The sequence below is a fragment of the Panicum virgatum genome, chromosome 1N (genome assembly GCF_016808335.1).
Source record: "Panicum virgatum strain AP13 chromosome 1N, P.virgatum_v5, whole genome shotgun sequence".
NCBI classification, from domain to species: Eukaryota; Viridiplantae; Streptophyta; class Magnoliopsida; order Poales; family Poaceae; genus Panicum; species Panicum virgatum.
In genome coordinates, this window is record NC_053145.1 from 47167351 (window position 1) to 47190977 (window position 23627).

Sequence of the window (23627 nt, forward strand, 5' to 3'; positions counted from 1 at the left end):
ATTGTAGTAGAAGGATTCAGGGGCAGGGCTGACCCGTATGCGACATGAATGCATATATTTCTTCCTCGCACATGAAGCTCGCACGGTGTCGGCATGGTGACATCGTCCACTGGATACCTCTGGTCATCTACCGCCGTTGGCTCAATCTGGGGTTGCTGTTCCGCTTGTACGTCGGGCGCCGCTGTGGATGCACAGCTGCTGCGTCGCTGAGAGACCGGGCTTATCACAACATCCGGGTGCGACCCAGCAGTGCCCCTTTGGCTTAGAGCTAGCTGCACTGCCTTATTGACCCTGGCGTCCATCTGAGATTCCAAGGACACAACCTTCCTTGTCATCTCTTCTTGCATGGCACGAAGTTTCTCTTCCTGTTCGGCTTTGCTCTTTCGGTGAGTCTTGTAAGAGGAATCTCCGGCCCAAGCAACTTTCCATGGGACCACGCCGATGTCGCGGGCTCGTCCAGGGTGTTCCGGATTCTTTATTGCCCTTGTCAGCTCATCATTCTCCCTTTGAGGCTCGAATGTTCCTTGTTGGGTCTCATCTATTGCAGCGACTAGATCGCGGGACACTTCTTTCATATGCTCGGGCACGACCAAATTTCCATCCAACTGGTTTAGTGTCACGCCATTAGCAAATAACCACCACTTGGATCTATCCGGCCAATCCCAAGTCGTTGGCCTGATGCCTCTATCCATAAGGTCCTGCTCCATCTTCTGCCATTTTTTTATTGACTTCTTGTACCCGGCAGCCCCAAGGTGGTGGCTGTACTTCTTATTTGCTGCATTCACCTTGGCCTGTTCGGATTTTTCTTGGGCTTCCTCTGATAGTTTGTATTGTTTGAACTCCTCCCAGTATGGTTTAACCTGAGGAAGATCGTCCCAGTTCGGCTCCTTATCCTTCTTGATGTAATTGATGTACAACTTCTTCTTGAAATTTGCAAAGGCAAGGGCCATCTTTTTCAAGGCACATTTCTTCACAAGTTCTTGGTCAACTCCTTCAGGAAGAGTGAACATATCCTTGAGTTCTGCCCATAGCATTTCCTTCTGATGTGCAGGCACGGCGTGTTGCTGTTCTTCGGGTTTGCTCGTTTTCCATAGTCTTGTGGTGATCGGAATTCTCGCCCGAACAATAACCCCACATTGGTTGACAAATTTTGTGCTAGCAGCCTCTGGAGTACTTGGACAGCCCTCTGCGTCCACTTCTGTGACGACCTGTCTTCCCTCCATTTTCTTAGTTGGCCGGCGTCTCCCTTTCGACTGGCTCAACGAAGTCGATGCGGAGGTCGACTAAATTACAAAAAAGATATGTTAATCGCAAAACTAATCTAACGAAGTCACCATGCATATAGTTTTAAGATTCGTACTGGAACATGCTGCTGTTGATTGGGCGGCGGCGCAAAGTCATCTTCTTCTTCATCGGCATCTCCAGACATATTCATGAATGAATTAGCTGTCCGAGCATCTTCTTTAGCGATTGGCTGGGTGGTGTTGGCCCTCGTATCTTTGTTTATTGCGTCCAACATGTATTGCTTGGCGACCTCGTCATCACCGAAGGGGTCCATCCTTAACTGAAACCGTAAAAATGTGTTAGAGTATGTGTCCATCCTTAAATGAAGCAGGAGAATTCAATTCTTTGAACGAATATGCGTGTTTGAGAGAGAGAGTGTGTGTGTATGTGTATGTTAGAGGGACAGAGAAAGAGAGAGAGAGTTAGTGAGTGAGTGTGTGTGTTAGTGAGAGAGTGTGTGTGAGAGAGAGAGTGTGTGTGTTAGTGAGAGTGTGTGTGTGTGTGTTAGAGTGTATTAGACAGTGTGTGTGTGTTAGTGGGAGTGTGTGTGTGTGTCGTGGAACAAGGTCGAGGAACCGGAGTTGAGGGTTGAGGGTCGAGGTCGGGAGTCGAGGGACGGGGTTGAGAGTCGGGGTCGAGGGATGACGAATGCGTGTGTGAGTTAGAGAGCGAATACGAACGGGTTCGAGCTCAAAAATTAATTTAAATCAATCTAAATTACAAATGCAATACTTGTAATCAAGAATTATACATAAAATAATTACTCGTCGTCGTCATTACTCTTTATCGTCGTCATTACTCGCCGTCATCATTACATTATACAGTGCACTACATGGAATACTCGTCGTCGTCATTACTCGTCTTCATTACATTATACAGTATAATAAAATTATACATAAAAGTAATAAAATTCTATCTAATTATACAAACTAATTATACATAAAATAATTATACTATATACATATATAATACAAACTAAAATCTATCTAATTATACAAACTAATTAAAAACTAAATTCTATCTAATTAAAAACTAAATTCTATCTAATTAAAAACTAAATTCTATCTAATTATACAAAGTAATTATACAGAATATATAAATAAATAAAACAATTAAGAAAAAATTCCTTACGCAGGAGGGGGTGGCGGCGCGTGCTGCAGGTGAAGGGGCGCCGCGCGCGGCGTCGAGGTTGAGGAGTGCACGGAGATGGAGGGCAGCGGCGGCCGGGGGCGCTGGCGTCGACGTGGGGCGGTGGCGTCGGCGTGGGATGACGACGTGGCGTGGCGACGGAGGCCGGAGTCGAGGACGACGACGGAGGCGCCGGCGCAGGCACAGAGGAGGAGGCGCGGCCACGGAGGACGGCGCGGGCCGGGCAAAATGGGAGGCGGCGGCGCGTAGAGAGGCTTGCTGGGGCGGCGGCGCGCAGGGAGGCGGGACGGGGCGGTGGCGGCGAGGCGGACGATCGGAGAGGGTGGCCGACGGCAATCGCGACGAGAGAAGGGGAGGAAGAAGAACAACCGGCGCGTCCCTCGATTATAGGGAGAGCCTAAGGTACCGGGTGAAAAGAACAACCGGGACCTAAGGAAGCCCTAAGTTACCAGTTGAAGATCCACCCGGTACCATTGGAAAGCCTAAGGTACCGGTTCTCCGTGTACCCAGTGCCTTAGGCCTCCAACGGGCGGGAAATGAAAAGCTCTAAGGTACCGGGTGGTTTTCCAAAACCGGTACCTAAGGCTCTTTGAACTTTAGTTTTATAGCCTCTTTGACCCAATTTGAAAGAAACTCCTCAGTATCTCAATGGCAACGCTCGGTAATTTGGGCTCTACGGACACGGTTCGACTCCCGCGCGACGCCCCACTTTTTTTTTACCCAAATCCCAAATAGGACACTAAGGTACCGGTTGGAATTTCCAACCGGTACCAAAGGTTCTCTTTTCTTTTCCCATTTATTTTTCTCTTGTAAATCTATTAATTGCCTCATAATTCATAATAAATCTGATATTTGCAAAATAAATCCGATAATTGCCTAGAAAATTAGTTAATTATCTAATAATTTAAATAATTGTCTAATAAATTTGTTAATTGCTCAATAAATTTATTAACTGCCTAATAAATTTGATATATGCCTAGTAAATCGTTTAATTACCCAATAATTATATTAATTGTCTAATTAATCATTTAATCACCTAATAAATTAGTTAATTGAACAATAAATCTGATATATGCCTAGTAAATCATTTAATTGTCCAATAAATCAATTCATTGCAAAAGAAATCTAATAATGTTCACAGAAAATATTACAAGACATAATCATTCAACTAAGGGAATATTAACGATGGTTCGCTTTACAATCGTCCCTTCATTATGATCATGACGTGCGTACGGAACCTCCTCTTCGGCTAAAAGAATACTTGTGTCAACCTCCACTGCGAACGGAGTCATATCTTCAACCTTATTGTATTCTTCTTCATCTGTGACATCGTCGACTCCCACAATTTTCCTTTTTCCTGCCAGAACAATATGGCGCTTTGGCTCATCTCCGGCACCTACAAATCTTGATTTATTCCTGGATTTGTCCTTTCTCGGTTTGCTAGACATGTCCTGCACATAGAAAACTTGAGTGACATCTTTAGCTAGGACGAATGGTTCGTCTCGATAGCCAAGCTCTTTGAGGTCTACCGTTGTCATTCCGTACTCGTCGATATCGACACCTTTTCCTGTGAGTTTAACCCGTTGACAACGAAATAGAGGTATTTTCAACGGCCCATAGTCGAGTTCCCAGATCTCTTCAATGTAACCAAAATATGAGTTCGTTTGGCCACTAGAGTCGGTGGCATCTATACGGACACCACTTTTTTGATTGGTGCTCTTGTTATCTTGGGCTCTTGTATAAAATGTGTAACCATTAATTTCATATCCTTGGTACATCAAGATTGAATTTGCCGGACCCCTGGCCAGCCAAGCTAGCTGCTCATGAATTTGATCGTTAGCCATGACTTCCTTCTGCAACCAGGTGGCGAATGTATCGTTATGATGTTTTGTAATCCATGTCTCAGACTTCAAAGGGTATATGCTTCGCACAATTTGCATGTGCTCCTCCATGTATGGAGCCACCAAGGCTGATTGTTGCAGAACTATGAGATGTGCTTTGCTCAACGTGGCATGATATGTGGCATTTACTGATTTTCTTCCAAGTGTGCCCTTTCCAATCAGCCGCCCTTCATGACGTGATATTGGAATCCCAATTGGGCAGAGTTCTTCCACATAGTGAACACAAAACTCAATGACCTCCTCTGTGACGTAACCCTTCGCAATGCTTCCTTCTGGACGAGCCCGATTACGAACGTATTTCTTTAGGACTGCAAAGTATCGTTCAAAAGGGAACATATTATGAAGGAAAACAGGACCGAGAATACCAATCTCTTTGACCAGGTGAACTAGAAGATGTGTCATAATATTGAAGAATGATGGAGGAAATATCATTTCAAGACTGACTAAACTTTGAACAACATCCTCTTGTAGCCTGCTTAAACCCGATGGATTGATTGCCTTCTGAGAAATTGTGTTGAGAAAGGCGCATAGCTTTATGATTGTTGCTCGAACATTAGCTGATAGAATACCTCTAAGTGCAACTGGAATCAATTGCATCATCAACACATGACAGTCATGGGACTTTACGTGTGCGAATTTCTTCTCTTTCAAATTCAGTAGCCTCTTTATATTCGAAGAGTAGCCTGATGGGACCTTCATACTGTTCAAACAGTCGAACATACTTTGCTTCTCTTCCTTACTAAGAGTGTAGCACGCAGGACCTAGATAATGATGTCATTTATCCCTTTTTTGTAGATGTAGGGTGGCCCGTTGTTTCATACGTTGAAGATCTTGCCGCGCTTCCAATGTATCCTTTGCCTTACCGTAGACACCAAGGAAGCCTAGAAGGTTCACACAAAGATTTTTTGTTAGGTGCATCACATCAATTGCATGGCGGACGTCTAAGACTTCCCAATAAGGTAACTCCCAAAAAATACTCTTCTTCTTCTTCCACATAGGTGCACGTCCATCATCACTCTGCACTGATCTGTTGCTGGGTCCTTTTCCGAATACTACTTTTATATCTTTGACCATTTCAAACACCATTTTTCCACAACGGTGCCTAGGCTTGATACGATGATCTGTCTTTCCATCGTAGTGAGCATGCCTCCTCCTTAATGGGTGCTTGATCGGAAGAAATCGATGATGACCCATATACACGATCTTCCTACAGTGCTTGATGTACATGCTGTCGGTTTCTTCTAAACAATGGGTGCATGCCCTATAACCCTTATTGGATTGTCCAGAGAGGTTACTTAGTGCTGGCCAATCGTTGGTGGTTACGAAAAGCAATGCATGAAGGTTAAAATGATCCTATGCGTGCGCATCCCACATACGAACACCCTCCTCTTTCCGCAACAATAGAAGATTCTCAATCAGTGTTTTCAGATACACATCTATATCGTTACCGGGTTGCTTCGGGCCGGGGATAAGCACCGGCATCATAATGAATTTTCGCTTCATACACAACCAGGGAGGAAGGTTGTATATACAGAGTGTCACAGGCCAGGTACTATGGCCACTGCTCTGCTCACCGAAAGGATTCATGCCATCCGTACTTAAGCCGAATCTTATATTCCTCGCATCATTTGCAATTGTTGGGAATGTTCTGTCCACTTTTCTCCACTGCGACCCATCAGCGGGGTGTCTCAACATATTGTCTTGCTTACGTTCTTCTTTGTGCCATCGCATCAATTTAGAATTCGTTTTGTTCATGAACAAACGTTTCAGACGTGGCATTAGAGGAAAATACCACATCACCTTGGCAGGCACCCTCTTCTTGACACGCATCCCCTCAACGTCGCCTGGATCATCTCGAGGGATCTTATACCGGCATGTGTTGCATACAGGGCATGAATCCAAATTTTCATACTCACCTCGATATAGGATGTAGTCATTAGGACAAGCATGTATCTTCTGTGCCTCTAATCCTAAAGGACAAATAACTTTTTGTTGCCTCGTATGTTGTCTCCGGCAAGGTGTTACCCTCAGGGAGTAAGTTTTTTATAAGTTTCAGCAACTCCTCGAATCCCTTGACAGACAAACCATTTGATGCCTTCCATTGCAATAATTCCAATGTGGTACCCAACTTCTTTTGGTCTTGTTTGCAATCAGGGTACAACAATGTTCTGTAGTCCTCCAACATACGCTTCAGATCTCTCGATTCCTTTTCTATTTCGCAACCTTCCTCAGCTTCGCGCAGCATCTGACAAAGATCATCTTCTACAATGTATCCTTCAATATCTTTTTCAGGCTCACTCATTGCAGTGTCATTGAAAAAGGAATTATAATTGGCTGCAAAGTCAGGAATCTTTTCCTCTTCTTCTACATTATTATCCAGCACAATTCCTCTTTCGCCATGCTTGGTCCAAACATAGTATTTCGGCATGAAACCACTATTGAACAAGTGACTATGGATGGTTCTTGATGATGAGTAATCCTTCTCATTCTTACAGAATTTGCATGGACAACGAACGAAACCGCCATACTTGTATTTCTCGGCCGCTTCTATGAATTCATGCACGCCATCCATGAACTCCTTTGAACGCCGGTCGGCCATGTACATCCATTGCCGACTCATCTAGGTCCCCAATACATTTATATACATTATTGTACTGTACAAATAGTTCATTCATACTACCAATTTATAACAATATATTTATATAATTGATAATGCATATAACTATAATAAATAGATACTATTCACTTATCAAATAAATTGATAAAACATATAAATACAATAATTTGATAGTATTCAAATATCAAATAAATTGATAACGCATATAACTACAATCAGATGCTACAAATAAAAATAATTATCACATGTATAAACTAAATCAAGTAATAAATGTTTCTAAAAATTAATTGCTAAGTTATAAAGAAAAATAACTAACCTTTTTTTTCAAAAAAAGCAAAAATTCGTCACCCCTCACCTCACTCAGCTGTCATGAACAGTAAGTTCACGACATCTTGAGGGGGGGAGGGGCTGGGGTATTTATAGGCTCGGGCCAAAGGCACCAGTTGGTTTCCATGACCCGGTGCTAAATTTTGTTCAATAGCACCGGGTCAAGGCACCAACCGGTGCCTTATGCCCGAGCTCCTGGCAGCTGTCACGTTTCATCACCATAGGAACCGGTTATTACCATCATCCGGTGCATATAGCGCCGCCTTCATTTGGTACCGGGTGGTGGTTCAAACCGGTTCCTATGCTGACGCATTGGAACTGGTTGGAACCACCACCCGATGCCAATTGTCCTCCATTAGATCGGTGGAAGGCCAAAGATACCAGCTGCTGTTGCAGCCGGTACCCATCGGTACCGGCTGCAACAGCAGCTGGTACCTTTGGCCTGGACCGATGGCCCGTTTTCTAGTAGTGAAAAGAGTGACAAAAGTTACACTTGCAGAATCGCTAGGGGCAGCTGTACCGGACAAATGTTACTATGTTACACTTTTGTACTTCTTGGTAGCAAGATCTACTTTTGGACTTCCATAGTATGAGAAGTCAAAGGTTATGTGCTGACAAAAGTAATCAATTATTGAGACCGATCATGGACAACGAGGTAAGTGCATGTATTATTGCCCAAACCAGGAAAACAAAAGGTATCATTGGTTGTGCGATGTGGAGTTTAATAATAGATTCACGGTACATACACATTACCACTACAATACTGGAATATCAGATTGTGAGAATTGTTTTCATCTGATGTAAGATTAGTTGGATACATAGACAAGAAAGATTTGGTCAAAGTTAACATGACATTTATCTCAGCACAGGCCCAAACTAAATTATCGACATATATACATTCTCCAATTTGACAATTTAATTTGAATAATAATATATACATAGCTTCTAATAGAAGTATGTGCCCAACAAATCTTGTAACATCAACCAATGCTGTTATTAATTCCACACTTTTAAAAATATTGATGGAGAAATTTTTGAAAAGATTAAGCTAAAAAATTGAAAATGGACTTGTATTTTTGTAGCAGAGGTAGTACATTTTTATTTCTTACACCAAAAGATTAGTTGGATCGGCCAATAAATATTTCTAAAGCAAGTAAGGTTATTGGTCCTTTTATATCATTGACAGGTAGGCTTTAGTCCATCCCCTATGTGAGTCAGACGACTCGTTCACGTAGATCTCTACGAATTAACGAACAGACAACTATACGTATCCAGTGGCGGATGCAGCACAAGATGATAGGGGAGGGGGGCTCCCTTCCCTTCCACCTCCATTTTCACCTCATTTTTCTCTTCTTCTTCTTCTTCTTCTTCTTCTTCTTCTTCTTCTTCTTCTTCTTCTTCTTCTTCTTCTTCCTCCCATCTTCTCCTCCCTCCACTTCTTGCTCCAATGGAGTTTCATGGCTAGCTCTCCCTGTAGATCCGCCTCTGTACGTATCCAATACTTATACCAACTTTGTCTGTAGCAACGCACGGATATAATTGACTAGTCACTTTGTATTTGAGCACGCTAGAACTTTTGCATTTGAACAATTGACCTGACTACCCTGCAAGGACTCTTGGATGATGTTTTTCGTATATATAGGTGGATGGATTTTTATTTTACTTATATATAATAAGTAAAACATATTATATAAATATAACAAGAATACTTTGTAAGTCTTGGGGGGCGTGTAATCAAAATGAATATGTGTATACATATATGCAACGGATCAGATCATCAAACTGAAGAGAATACCATGCTAATTTACTAAAAGCTAAACATGACTGCGTACATGCATGCATGTAACCGGCCAGTTTTTTTTTTTTTTTGATAAAAGACACCTGTATTATACCAAGCAGTATACGAGTACAAGACCCAGACGATACAGGCACCTACAAGAAGCATACAGAGGGACCAGCTGTCCACGCACATTTGCACAAAAGACCCTAAAGAAAAAGAAAATTACAACGAAGTCCAGTAGATCTTTTGCACTTGCGGTGGCCACCAGTCGTCGCCGACGCCGTCGCCTTCCTCCGCCGTGACCATGGCCAGCACCAGAGCAAGACGACATGAACTCCGAGACCAAAAGGAACCCCATCGCTGCAAAGCTTTGACACGAGCCGCAGTAGAGGAGAACGAAGAAAGCGCATCGGCCGGGGACACACCCCGAGCTCCTTTGGCCATGGATCCGCCCTCCCCGCCGGCGAACAGCAAGAAAAGAGAAGCGGACCACCCACCCTGCAAACCTCAACCCCACAGCCAACCCTCTGCATCCCGCCGGCGACCTCCAAGCCATACCTGGATGAAGAATCGCGGCCATGTCTCCTACCTCGGAATCTCCGAGAACCGGAAGCAACCCCGCAGCAGCAAGGCACCCAGCTCCGTCAGACCCCGCCCTCACCAGCCCCTCGCCGACGCCGGAGAAAGCGCCACCGAGACGATGAAGGAGCCGGAGGGACTTATTCCGTCGCGCCGCCGCCGTCACCGCCTCGCCGACGGCGCTCGGAAACCTAAACCTAGATGACCTAGGACCTACTCTACACCACCGGGCAAGGAGACGCGGATCCCCCACACATCCGAGGCTCGAAAAGCCGCCGGAGATGGAGGGGATCGGCGTTCCCGCCGGCGGGAGCACGGGTCGCCGCCCTCTCGCCTCTCTCAACTGTAGCGCTCGGGAGAGTTCGAGAGAGGAAAAGAGTGTAACCGGCCAGTTTTGCTGGTGAACGATGATGCAAATTTGCAAGTCGTCTTCCACGCGTCGGCTAAACGTCCGGCAGGCGGCGGGGACAACACGAGCACCCCTCGCCGGTCTCTAGGGCCCACCAACAATATTATCTTCGCCATCAGCCTCAATTATTTAACACTACTTTTAATAAACTTTGCTAAGCACGCTAAACCAAATTAATCGTCTACTAAGATCTTCTGTGCGCGTATCATGTGTAGCACGCACGCGTCGTCTATTTTTCTACTTCTTGCCAGCTTAGAGCCTTAGACAGCTTAGCGTAGTAGCGTGAAGCACACAAATTATACCTTCTGATTTTCGGTGGTACTACCAACTTTATTAGTTTTCATATCTTTTGTTTAAAAAAATGCATATTTTTTGTATCCACGGCATCCTTGCACTTTTATGTAATTTGCGTGACTATATGAACAAGCACAAGCTTATTATTCTGTTTATATGAATTCATATTAGTATGGCGAGGAAGGATTTCCCTGATTAAAAATATCAACAAATTACTGTCTTAATCCACCAGGTTGAAGATTGTAATAATTAGGTGCCTCACTACAGCTGCAAATAAACGGTCAACCTCTTCTATTTCCAAGGACTTATATTATTTCATGGCTGGACTTAATATCAAGAAAACACCTTTAAAAAAACATAGTGACTGATTATACTTGCTTGCAACGATGGTCTATCATTAGCACAGCCATTTAGGAGTGTATTCGGCACCAACCAATAAACTAAGCCCTGAGATCAGGTACGGTAGCCAATTGGGTGTCGTGCGTCTGGCCTCCTCTCTTACCTTTCTTTGCTAAATAAAGCAAGTAGCAGATAGGGGAAAGTCTGCTTGCAAGTTGCATCCACCCAACGCCAAGAAAAGCCTGCCTTCTTCCCACAAACGCAAACCCAGACGCATTATTCCCTTCCCCTCTCCTCCCTTGGGAAACCTTTTGAGCTTTCTTCTTCCAGCTCCCTGCCCAGATCTCGTCCTTACCTTCTTTGGCACGTTCGGCGCCATCGCCTTCCTGGCCGGCCGGAGATCTCGCCGCCGCGTCGTCCTTGCTGATAGCTCTTTGAGGGTCATCTCAGTATCCATTTCCAGCTTGTGAGGGGAGGGAAAGCTAAGGCTGATCGGTTGATTAAGATCGAGAGAGATGGGGAGGGGAAAGATTGTGATCCGCAGGATCGACAACTCCACGAGCAGGCAGGTGACCTTCTCCAAACGCCGGAACGGGATCTTCAAGAAGGCTAAGGAGCTCGCTATCCTCTGCGATGCCGAGGTCGGCCTCATGATTTTCTCCAGCACCGGCCGCCTCTACGAGTGCTCTAGCACCAGGTATGTTCAAGTTTATCTATATATGCTTTCATGTGGATTTTGCTTGAAGGGATATGATGTAAACTATTATTCTTGTTCTTTTGATTTGTGTGTTGTTGTTTGGGTGGGGGGTGGGGGAGCGTGGCCCGGTCTTGCTTAGATTTATCGATTAGAACTACCATTGGTGTCCAAATATTATATATATATGGACATACACACACCTTCTGCAGAAAAAGGCTAGGAAGACAAATTTATTTCTCAAATATTCGCTATCATGGGGGCAGTGATTACTCTATATATATATATATATATATATATATATATATATATATATATATATATATATATATATATATATATATATATATATATATATATATATATATATATATATCAGTCTGTTTCCTTGATGAGCAAGAAGTATGTGTGTCGATTATGTCCTCTCATAGCTAGTTTAACCTCACTGCTTTAGCATCGGTGTTTTCTTCTCTTCCCTTATTTGATGTTTTTTTGAATCGAACTATCTGAATTTCTTTTTGGTTTGTGTACGAAACTTGTACACTAATTTGGTCGTACAGTTTCATGTGATCGATCAACACCATGCATTATATTACAGTAGGAAACACATAGGGTTTCGTGGTATGCATGTGCGGTCCATTTTACATGCCATTTCATATCAAATCTAATTCACAGATTTATTCCAGAGAGATAGCATGGATCTAACTTCTATAATTAAGAAAGCTTATTTGTCTTTTTATTTTTTTCTTGATAACTGAACTTCAAATATTTTATACTGAATCACATAGTAACATTTCTTTTTTTATGTGTATTACCAGCATGAAATCAGTGATAGATCGGTATGGCAAGGCCAAGGAAGAGCAGCAGGTTGTCGCAAATCCCAACTCGGAGCTTAAGGTTTGCTCTAGATATTCTGAAGTGTTCTATTATTTAAGCAGAGATTAATATTGCTTGAAAACTGTTTATTTGGATCTGGTATGGGTACAGTACCCCAAAATAAAACATCATGCAATGCTAAATATGCTTAATTTTCTAAAATGATGAATGTATTCTATATTCACATGTTTCAACTCCAAAGTATGTAGTACATCTTATGTTTAGTGAAACATCTTTCTTCACATTTAAGTTAAGCTTGCCAATTAGATTGATATGGCATCTTTGCACCAAATATTGGCATGATCTTGATGAATGTTCTTCCATTTCAAGGGGTGCGTGTTTTATAGTTGTTCTAGTTTGGGGAGATTGATACCAACCCAGCAGGACCAGTACTGACGATAGCATCTGTGCCGGTTCAAAAGTCTCAGGTTTTGCATATACATAAGTTGTGCACTCGCTGCCACAAAACCAAAACACAGTCTGTTTAAAAATTAGTGCACAACTGGTTGATGAAAGTTAGTTCAAAGAATATCAAAGTACCTCTAGAGGCGCTATTACTCACTATTCAATGTATCTTTCAGCACTAAAACAGTCAATTGTGACTAAATTGTATCATGAAATGTCATGTGGCATATAAAGCAATAAAAATTTGTTTTGTTTTTGAGTTGCGAATATATAATTTTCAAGGTCACATATAATTCAGGATGTATGTAGAAATCATGCATGAGATGCTCGATCTTTTCTAGTTAGAAAAATAATTTCAGCACTTGATCCTGTCGCTAGTTAGCTTGCTTGCTTAGTTCGTCCACCAAAATGGTTTCATCAATCGATCACTTCTTCCATACTATAAGCATGGATAAACACATACTATTAAAAATTATAGTGATAACAAGCTAGTCAGACCAGGCCCTATGCACTTTCATTTGTTAGGGTAGTAAACTTTTTATTATTTGGTTGGATTGTTACTAGCAATAGAATTTTAAGTAGTCAAGCAGAGATGAGATGTATATTACTAACTAACAAGGTAAATATTAATGAAACTATGCACCATATATGTCAACCCTCTGTGGTTCAGTATCTTACGGCAACCCTATACATGGTTGTTAGCCAATGCTTTGGAAAAAAATCATCAGTCCAAGTATTATTCCATCAGCACTTTTAAACTCTCACAAGAAATCTGATGGGAGCAAAAAAGAACTCGCAACAGAACTAGAAAGGATAACGTGTAAATAGAGTATCATTTTCACGAGAAAGAAAGTAACTAGTGAGTCCTATATATATATTGAATTATTGATATCACTTGTCATATTTTCTGTCAACTGAAAGACAGCAGGCTGCTAGAGGACATATAAGATGTATCATGATAATTTGCTTGATCATGGAATGCGATCGAGGATTAGGACATATTTATGGAAAATCACATAAATCTATATAATTTGTCTTCATATTTTTAGTCTTGAAAAAAAGCTACTTCAGTGCTCCATTTTACCAGGCCAAGCTTCTCATGGTGGACTGGTTATAGCACTGAACTCCTATCCCGACCTGGGTTTTAGAAGTACGACACCTTAGGACAAAAGCCCAAGGGGAGTCTTCCCCCATATCCAAGCTTTCTTTTTTCAATCCTTTTGCCGATGAATTTTTTATAGTTTTTGCTGACAAATTGGCATAAACATTAGAAGTATTAGCGAAATGAACACTTGTTCTTTTTTAAAAAAAAAGAATGAAGATAAATATCTATGAGAATAGGCCTAAGTTGCCGGTGTGTGAAAATCAGGGGAAAAGCTTCAGATTCCACAAAGGAAAGCATTAAAGGCAAATACCAAGCAATCAATAATTTTGACACAGTTTTCAAAAAAATAACTTTGATGTTGATAATGATCGCTAACTATTTGTGGGTCCATATGTTTGAAATGCATTTGAGTTTGGTCCCAACATGTTTCATTCTTATTGTTTTCGGTCCATTAAAATATTTGGAACTGTCAAAACTTCTGAACATGATTTTCTTAGAGTTTTGCATAATTAGCTTACTTCGTATTTTCATCCAATTTTTAATGACATTATATAAAATAAGGTGCGAAACTCATCTGAAGAGACTGATTGCCTTTGACAATTAGATATCAAGAAACAGAAGTTGTCTTTTTCCACAACAGCAAAAAATTGAAAGAAAGAAAAGGAAGCTGCCAAGAGTTTGGATTCAGCAGACAAGATGTGAAAAATCTAAGATGGGCTGCCATCCAAACTTTCACTGTCCAATCTGCCAAAGACATCTGGGCTGTAAATCTTGGGCCGGGCTAACTAGTGGAACAGAGTGTACAGCTCTACTAGAGTTCACAATTGGAGATACACACAAACCAGCAAAAAAAAAGGAATAAAAAGTTCACAATTAAAGGAATAAGCTCCCTCAACGAAAAAAAAGTCATGTCTTTTTTTTTTGAGATTACACAGTACAACTCAGACACTCACAACGCACACACACTCATCACCTATGAACACACGTACGCAAACCCTACCCCTATGAGCATCTTCGAAGACTGAGCCGGCAAATCCTTGAGATTGACGAAGTCACCACATACGCCTCGCTGTCGACAGAAACGTCGCCTACCACTGAATGCACAACGCTGTTAAATCCCAGAATATTCGCTCTCATGGGGAGTCGAACTCAAAATTTCAGGTGCTACCGATGCTCTTATAACCACTAGGCTACAGACCATTTCGCAAAAAAAAAATCCTGTCTTACAGTAGCACACAAACCAGCAAGATAGTATTGCACTTGCACGTATACACCTCCCAGACTGTTCTTTTGTGTTTAGGCTCCTAGGAAACCAAGAATAATGTCTATTATAAGCACCAAAAGGAACAATGTCCATCTCTGCTACACTCCATAGTTGTGGCACTTTACCTAATATGGTTTTTTTATAGAAAAGTTTAACTAAATTCATGCTTTCACAACCTTTTTGTTCAAACTTAAAATCTTGGACTCGAAAATGTATTGAAATGTTTTGAGGATTGCCCCAGAAACAATTTACCCTAGTTAAGCATTTCAGAGTTAACCATAGCGCTGTGACAAAACGTCTCTGCATTCAGCATCTTTCACTTCTACAAATTACAATCAGACTTGGTCATGTCTTTTCAATCAAACATGAATATTTTTAGATTTACAGAGGATATGAACGAAGCACAAAACGAGGAAGACATCTCAAAATTATGCCTTTTCTTTCAAATATTTCTCATAGCAAAATTTACAAGTTGCTAAAGTAGAAAAGCCTGCTTCACAGACCAAGTAAATTCTGCATATTAGTTGGAATTTTCTCGTCTTCCAACACCAAATCCAACGGATGCCTTAATCAGCAATCTGCAAATGGCTTATTTGCTACTTGAGTTTGGTTAAGCAAGTCACCGAAATGTATAATTTCTAGTACTGTCATGGATCATCTCATAACTCCAGTCTCCATTAGTTCACACCAGAAACTGCCCTATAGATATGCAGGGCGGTTCAAATACAACTGGAACTTCCATTTGTTCCCATACCTCCTCGGCTCCTCCGACCTTACAAACCAAAGAAAGCAGAATAAAGCTATAAAATGGTCAGCCCCTCCTGCTAATTGTGGATGACAGTACACAGAAAAGCAAAGAAAGGGAAAAAAAAGAACAGTTACAAGCTCTAGTACACATCCAAAGCTTACCGCAGTGTAGACATTGAGCACTCTGAACATTAACTACAGAAGGATCAACACTGGCAGAAAACGGTGCACCCTTCAAATCACAAAATCACAAGAAATCATTTTTATTCTGACATGTTCTTCTTTATATCAGAATTTTCATTCATTTTGACATATTCATATCAGAAGTTTCACTCACCTTGTTTCTTCATATAGTTTACTTGCCATTGCACAGTGGCAACAGTGTCAGCCAAAATACATAGTTTGCTAGCTCACTAAGCGCCACCTTAGCATACTGCATGATGACCCCGAAGCTAAAAAAACCATTAAGATAACCTCCACATTGCCAATATGAAGAACCGGTCTTTTCATTTCCTGATAATAAAATAAATACTACTTCATGCTATAAAATGGACAACCAAGTTTTGAACCTAATATCTGCAATATTAAGTATAATGCTGCGAAGTGCTACATCATCCAACAAGATTTCATAAATTAACGTCCTGCTTGTTACAGACACATGTTTATTCATTTAATTTTAACCTATGTGTTCATCAATAGAATAACCTGTTCTTTCTTGATAGTTTTGGCAAAGGGAGGCAGCAAGCTTGAGACAACAACTGCACAACTTGCAAGAAAATCATAGGTATGGTCTGAAAACCCTGCAAAAGTTTCAAGAACATAGTTCATTAGAAGTTTGTTTATTCAGAGATAGAAAGACAATGAAGAAGTATTTCTCAAGACAAGACCGCAATTCCCAATACGAATTATTATGTGAAAGGCTAGGCACCAAAATACTAAAGACAACAGAGAATTGGACACCAAATAAAGACTATTCCCAGATAAATATTGCTTTTATAATAACCTCATTTCTCGAAACATGTTGTTTTCTCCGAACCCCAAAAGAAAAGAATATGTTCTCAGAGAACGGCTTATCATCTAAACAGCATTTTATATGTAAAAGCACCCTGTTCAACTACAGACTATTCACATACAGAAAAAAAATTGTGTAAGCAGGTTTGCTCACTATTGCTGGAATCAACTTATGCAGCACTGTACATATTTGTACCGTATAAGTGTTTGGGAACCACCTCAGTCCCTTTGGTGTGTCAAGTGGTTTATGGGTCTATTTACCAAGGCACAATACGGCACATAACACTAGTGCTAAAAAATCACCTATAATGGCCAAGATCTTGGGTACACAGTGTATCTATAATTCTAAATAACACAATATAAAATTGTATTACATATCATTGATTACAGGCAGTTGATGGGAGAGGATCTTCCTGGGCTTAATGTTAAGGAACTGCAGTCCCTAGAGAATCAGTTGGAAACAAGCCTGCGTGGAGTCCGCTCAAAGAAGGTCTGGATGCTAATCACATCTCTATGATCAGTTCTTCCTACAAGAGTCATCACTAAAGATCACTACTACTGTTGCTGCTCTTAACAGGACCATCTCTTGATTGATGAAATTCACGAATTGAATCGAAAGGTGCTACAGCATTATGAATTTATAGTTCTTTGTGGTGTTTCTTATAATTTTAGCAGCACTGACTTTAGCTCTGTATTGATTGCAGGCTAGTTTATTTCATCAAGAAAACATGGACTTGTACAATAAAATCAACCAGATTCGTCAAGAAAATGCTGAGTTATATAAGAAGGTAGCTGATGAGTTGAACAAGAATATTACTGAGTAACCACCCAATCAAATGTATAACACGATATTAATTGTGCCCAGATCTATCAGACCGAAGGACCAAGCGAAGTTAATCGGGAATCATCGACTCCATACAACTTTGCAGTAGTAGAAAACACAGATGTTCCTGTGCAACTTGGACTCAGCACACTGCCACAACAAAACAACATCGAGCCATCGACTGCTCCCAAGCTTGGGTAAAATTTATCTATATATATTTTTTCAATTGTTATATAAGATCGACTTCAGTCACATAATGAGTCATAAAAAATATGCAGATTGCAGTTAAATCCATGAAGCAGAGTCAAATCACCATTCCTATTATGCTGTTGTAAAGAGACGATACTCAGTCAGACAAAACAAAGTATTTACGGCAGAGAGATTTGATATATGAATTTGTAAATGCACTGCAAATAAATTCCAGACTGGAACTGAGCTGTGGAATTCAGTGGATGCTTGTTTTCTAGCTGCATATGATCTTATATGAGACTTTTCTCATATTAAACAAGTTGCAAGTTTTCTACTGCACTTACTAGCCTTGTATAATTAGCCGATTGTGTGTACGAGGAAAAGTTCAAGCATGCAAGTTTCTATTACTTAAATCTTGCCATGCTTCAAGGAAACCAGAAAAGAAGACTGACAACTGTGGGGGACATTTTCAGATATTTAGAAGAAAAACAATGGTCGATAAGGGAACATTGGTGGCCCATGTATTTTTATAGAGAATGATATGGTACCGGCAAGTGAATCTAGTTTCCACTCACTTTTGTTTTATATCGGTAAATAGTGTTATCATGCATTTTAGTAGGATGAATATAATATGGCAATGCCGTTAGGTTATCAGCTTTCTGCCAGGAAACCATTGGTGGCACAACAATGGTAGCATAAAGGCAGAGATGCTTGGCGCGCCAAAGGAGATGGAGCACCAGAGAGATTTTTCATATCTTTTTGAAGTCTATAAGCCCATTATCTCAAGGTACCTTTGTTCACCAAGTTCTTTACTCGAGCCCCACTGTCCCAATAAGGAAACAAAAACTAAATAAATAAGATGGTAAGGTCTGGGGGAGGGATTTTCTAAGGCATGCCTGGCTCTAAAGGCTCCTGGGGATTGTTTATTTTGCAAGGAGGTTGATTCCAACCCAAGACCTCCAGAAAACAAAATTTTATCATGTGAATTCTAAAACATTACGCCTCAGGTCAGCATTGACAGCCTGAACCAGGATGCTGTAAAGTATTAAGAAAGAAGATTCTAAGTGGCACATATGTGTTTTCCACATCCTAAAGTAGGATTCAAATCTGAAGTTGTAAACCGCTTGCCCCCTGTTTCAGTATCGAAAACACAGGTGGGCAACAAAATTGTATGTCTCTTGGAAAGACAAAGACAAAGTGTCACTGAGAGTTCAAGGCTCAAGCATACTGATAACAGAGACCCCACTCATATGGGCCAAGAACTTTTCTGATTCAGCAGGGAGTTTTAGAATGAAGTGCAATCCTGTGTAACCTAAACAAAATAACCTAAACAAAATTCTTTCAGGAAGGTTACAGGACAGCCCCTGCAGGAAACCTATTTAGGGGTAAGAGGGCCCAACATCCAACAAAACCAAGGGCCTAAGAGTCTATCCCCCCCCCCCCAAAAAAAAAAAAAAGTTAATATCCGCAACGGCCCCGGATTACGGGCACATCTTAGTGGGCCAAAATGACCACTATGGGCTCAATCGAGGGGATTTGCCATTTAGGTTCATTTATCTGCACACTGCCCAAACAACTAATGACCCAAAAGAAACATACTTGTCCACGTGAGAATTATTTTGGGCAAATCCAAGCCATCCAAAAGGGGACCCTCATGTTCTTGCAAACAAGCAAATGCACCTCCTGAAGGAGAAAAGAAAAACAGGAAATCTAGATGGCACAAGATAGGATCCGGCCAATACAGCATTCAACACAATGAGCACATCCACTAAAACAACATGAATTCAAATAATGAAATTACCCAGTAGATAAATTTCCACCAACTTTTTCTTAAAACAACTGTAAGACGCATCAATATTAATGATTCAATATTAATGATTAATTCAATATTAATGATTCTACGGACTTGTACAATTCAGTCATTTTCTGACATAACTGAGAATAATTACTAAGTTATTTACTTACAATTTTCTTGCAAGATATGCAGTTGCTGCCTCTAGCTTGTCACCGCCGCTTGCATTAATCTGACAAAAAACAAAACGTTGAGTTTAAACCACCAGTTTATAAGCAGATTTGAAGAATTTGCTACTGCTAAATAAACATCATAAAAGGACAAAATTCAAAAAGAACAGCTGACGCCATAGCATGTAACATTCAGTATCACAAAGGGATATACTATAGTCGTAGAAAATTAACTATCTGCCAACCTAAAATCTCTACATGCTGTAAGTAAAACAGTTTTTCTTTCACTCTATTGTACCTTATATTGGTGTGCAATTGATTAATGTTTCCAACTAAACAACTAAGAGATCCCTGCAAACAAAACCACAAGCACCTCCCCTGGCCTCCTCTACTCCTGATGAGCCAGCGAAAGAATCAACAGTGGCTGAACATGCGTGATCTCATCTTTAACAAATGGCACAGCCAACCAGAAAATAAAGAGGGGCATGGGCATTTGATAATAAAGCATTCGATTTAATACTAATTACAACCATTCGCTAGCCTGCTAGGACTTTGAGTTGAATCCCATCAACCACCTGAAATCTATTATATAGCCTGCTAGGACTTAGTTGAATCACATGAACCACTTGAAACCTCTTACGAGTGTCAATATCTTTCTTATTGGAAAGTTATCGAACATCAGATTCCACAGCTTAAACTATAACTCGGAGCTTAAAGGAGTTAGAAAGCCAACACATCTGATGCTATCAAATCTACTCTTTCCCCATATATACTTTTGGTTTTCCTGTCAACAAATTGCAAGGCATTTAAGGTCTCACCCCATGCTCTAGGTCTCTCCATAACCTCATCTGGTACAGTTTTAATTTGGAATAAAAATACATCTAATAATCTTTGAAATGCTGCCATAAGTGTAGCACCAAATCAAACAAGATACTGAAGCAAAAAAAAAAAAACGAGAAGTGGCCATCAGAAGTTCACTAATCCACAAAGAGTAAAGTGCTACCTTAGAAATGGCAAATATTTTTCCCCAAAATGTTGTTTCCATATCAAAGTATATCATATATTTATACTATAACAGCATTGGTTTAATATGGCCATTTAAGATACTACTTTCTTTGCAAAAAGGTTATCTCCTATAGGCTGCCAGTTTCAAAATGTCCAACCACGGTTAGATCTATCAGAGTTGCACCGCACACAAACAAACAACCTAAACAACCTAGAAACATCATTGGCAGCATGTTGTGAGGAGGTAGAGAAATCTCATGTTTTTCCATCTAAATTTGTTACTATTTAATTTGCATCATGGCCTATAAATATACTGTTATACTATGAGAATAATATTCATAGAGATCAGCAGCACTAATATTTAATATAGATATTTACACTAGATAAACAGATACTCTGTCGTATCAATTAGTGTGTTCTACATCTGATTGGCTTGCTGGTCACTGCTGCATCATACACATAATCAGGTACAGCTAATAAGTCTTAAAACACATCCTATTTGCGACTATATCAGAAAGAATATAATCTTTGTTATTACAAACGGCAATGAAGGCATGCCTTGGCGAGCACATAGCTGTACCCAAAAATGTGCATCACGAAAACATAAAATAATATGCACAATGCCTAGAAATAACTTTGTTGCTCTTCTAGATTCCGTGGAGGCCAGCTACAGTACACAGTTCGTCTTAAAACTGCTGCCAGAATGCACTGCAAGAATCCACATCTATGGCCACTCCAGATAAGCAAAATCTAGGATATCTACGCCTAAGCTATGCTGACACCATAAAATTTTCTAACAAATACACACTAGCACAGCGCTACGCAGCCGCAAGTGGCATATGCCCTAGGAGACTATGCCAGACGGTTTGCAGCAACAAAAGGAATTGGGGGAAAAAGATCTAGATGCGATCCAAAAGCGAGAATTGGCTTCTCGCACGATCCTAAAATGAGTGAACACCTAACATAATCCGGTATTCCGGTGCGATAAGACAAGTTAAAACATCACCAATGCAAGTGATAACAGCATCAAATGTACTCCCGCTAAGCACAAAATCGACTCGCAGAAAGGACGGGGAAGGTGTTCGAGTGCTCACCTGAGACGACGACGGCGCGCCGCTGCGGCTCGAGAGACGCGAAAGGCGAGCGGAGCCATTCTGAGCTGCTATTTCGGGAGTGAGGGGCTACAAGGCACAAGCTACATACAGGAGGAGGGAATCAGGGAAGGGAGAAGGCAGCTATCGCCGAGCACGGTATGCGGGTACGGTGAGCTATTAGAGCTGGGAGTCGAGGACGCGGCGCGGCGATTAGCTCGGCGCGCGCGGATCTGGGCTGGACGCCGCGGCGCTCGGCCGCCTGGCGAGCGGAGGCGCTCCCGGGACGACGCGAGGACGCTTGGCAGGAGGGAGCCTTGCGAGGCGAACAGATGGCCGGCGAAGGCAAGGAACCCCCGCGGGACACACGTCGCCCGCGGGGGCTCACCAGCGCGGAGAGAGACGGGGGTGGGACGCGCGCCGCGGGAGAGGGAGCAAGCGCAATCTGAGGTGGATTCGAAATCCCCCGGCCCGATGTGTGTGCTGTGCGCAGCCGGGGAGGCCGCCGGGGTGGCCTTCTTGTAGGGAGCGGAAAGGCGGCCGGGGAGCCGAAAATATCTACTCTAGGGCTCGCCGGGATTAAAAAACGCGGCGGAGGAGTGTCGCAGCTTCGGCCACGTCGCCCCCTCCCCCCGACAAGCCTTGCGGGCGCGCAGCGCATCCGATCCGATCCGCCCCCGGCGGCCCGGCCTGCTGCCGCCGGTCGCCGCCGCCGCACCCGGTCGTGGCGCACACGCGATGCCGACGCCGGAATAAAAAACTCTCGTGCGGGCTGTGCGTGGTGGTGCTCGCCGCTCCGGGCGACGGCGACGGGCCCTGGGACAGAAAGGGCGCTGGTGGGTGGGGGAGCACGGAGGACGGGCACGTGTGCTCGGCTCCGTCGGATCGAGGGCGCTGGCGAGACGGATCTTCACCGGCGCCGACACGTGTCCCCGAGGGGACGGGTAGACGGGTCGGGCGGTGGGCGCCCGGGCGTCCACTGCCTGCCAGGTTCCCGACGAATAATGCCGTAATCAAATCGGGCCCGGTACTGCGAGCTGTACTAGTACTGTACGACAGTCGACAGGCCATCAGCCATCTTCCATCTCGATGGGTACAGCTCCTCCCTGGCACGCTCTGACACGAGAAGCTTGGGTGAAGACATTCGCGACGATTCTACGGTTTGGAGTGCAGAACTGCAGGATAAGGCTCTGTTTGGAACGCGATGGCGTCGCAAATGAGCAATAAAAGTGAAAAAAAAACTCACCAAACACCTCGCGACAGGGACTGGCCGCGTGCGAAGCCAAAACGCGGGATTTGAACTGGGCGGCCAAAAATCGCAGAAGCGAGTTTGCAGCTGCGTTGCGCTTATTCGCCTCGCGCTTATCGCCCACGCAGTCCCAAACATGGCCTAAACCGGAGACCGAGGAAAGGTAATGTGGAGGGTAGAATTAGATCTCGTTTGGATTTTTTCAATTTAAATCATAAGTGTCATCGCACGTTTAAATATCAATCAAGAGTATTAAATATAAATTTATTATAAATCTAATTTCATAAGTCGCGATTTAATCACGAGATGAATCTATTAAGTCTAATTAATCAATTATTTGATCACTAATTGCTACAGTAATCATCCACTAATCGTGCATTAATTATACTATTAATTATACTTAATAGATTTGTCTTGAGCCATAATTGCAACTTATGCAATTATTTTTATATTAAATTGATCTCCGAATATCCCAATTGACATCTGAACATTCGATGTGACAACTTAAAAACCAAATGAGGCCTTAG

At 42.1% G+C, this 23627-nt stretch overlaps 1 protein-coding gene and 1 long non-coding RNA gene across 5 annotated transcripts; one reads left to right on the forward strand and one right to left on the reverse strand.

Annotated features, from left to right (window-relative positions):
* Positions 1–10906: 10906 nt before the first annotated feature.
* Positions 10907–18133, forward strand: LOC120656202 (MADS-box transcription factor 27-like). Its single transcript, XM_039934235.1, has 8 exons — positions 10907–11376; positions 12192–12270; positions 16493–16554; positions 17172–17271; positions 17359–17400; positions 17486–17569; positions 17647–17801; positions 17883–18133. Exons 1-8 carry the CDS (start codon positions 11195–11197, stop codon positions 17899–17901), a joined length of 723 nt encoding a protein of 240 aa, XP_039790169.1. The 5' UTR covers positions 10907–11194; the 3' UTR covers positions 17902–18133.
* Positions 15309–22390, reverse strand: LOC120656203. 4 transcript variants are annotated; one of them, XR_005667835.1, is made up of 5 exons: positions 21855–22386; positions 19759–19817; positions 16108–16570; positions 15933–16002; positions 15309–15823 (listed from the first exon to the last, which is right to left on the reverse strand). It is a non-coding gene; the product is annotated as an uncharacterized LOC120656203 (long non-coding RNA). The 4 variants fall into 4 exon arrangements; XR_005667837.1 differs by having other exon boundaries at positions 15309–15795; positions 21855–22385; XR_005667836.1 differs by having other exon boundaries at positions 15309–15795; positions 15933–16570; positions 21855–22390.
* Between the last annotated feature and the right edge of the window lie 1237 nt (positions 22391–23627).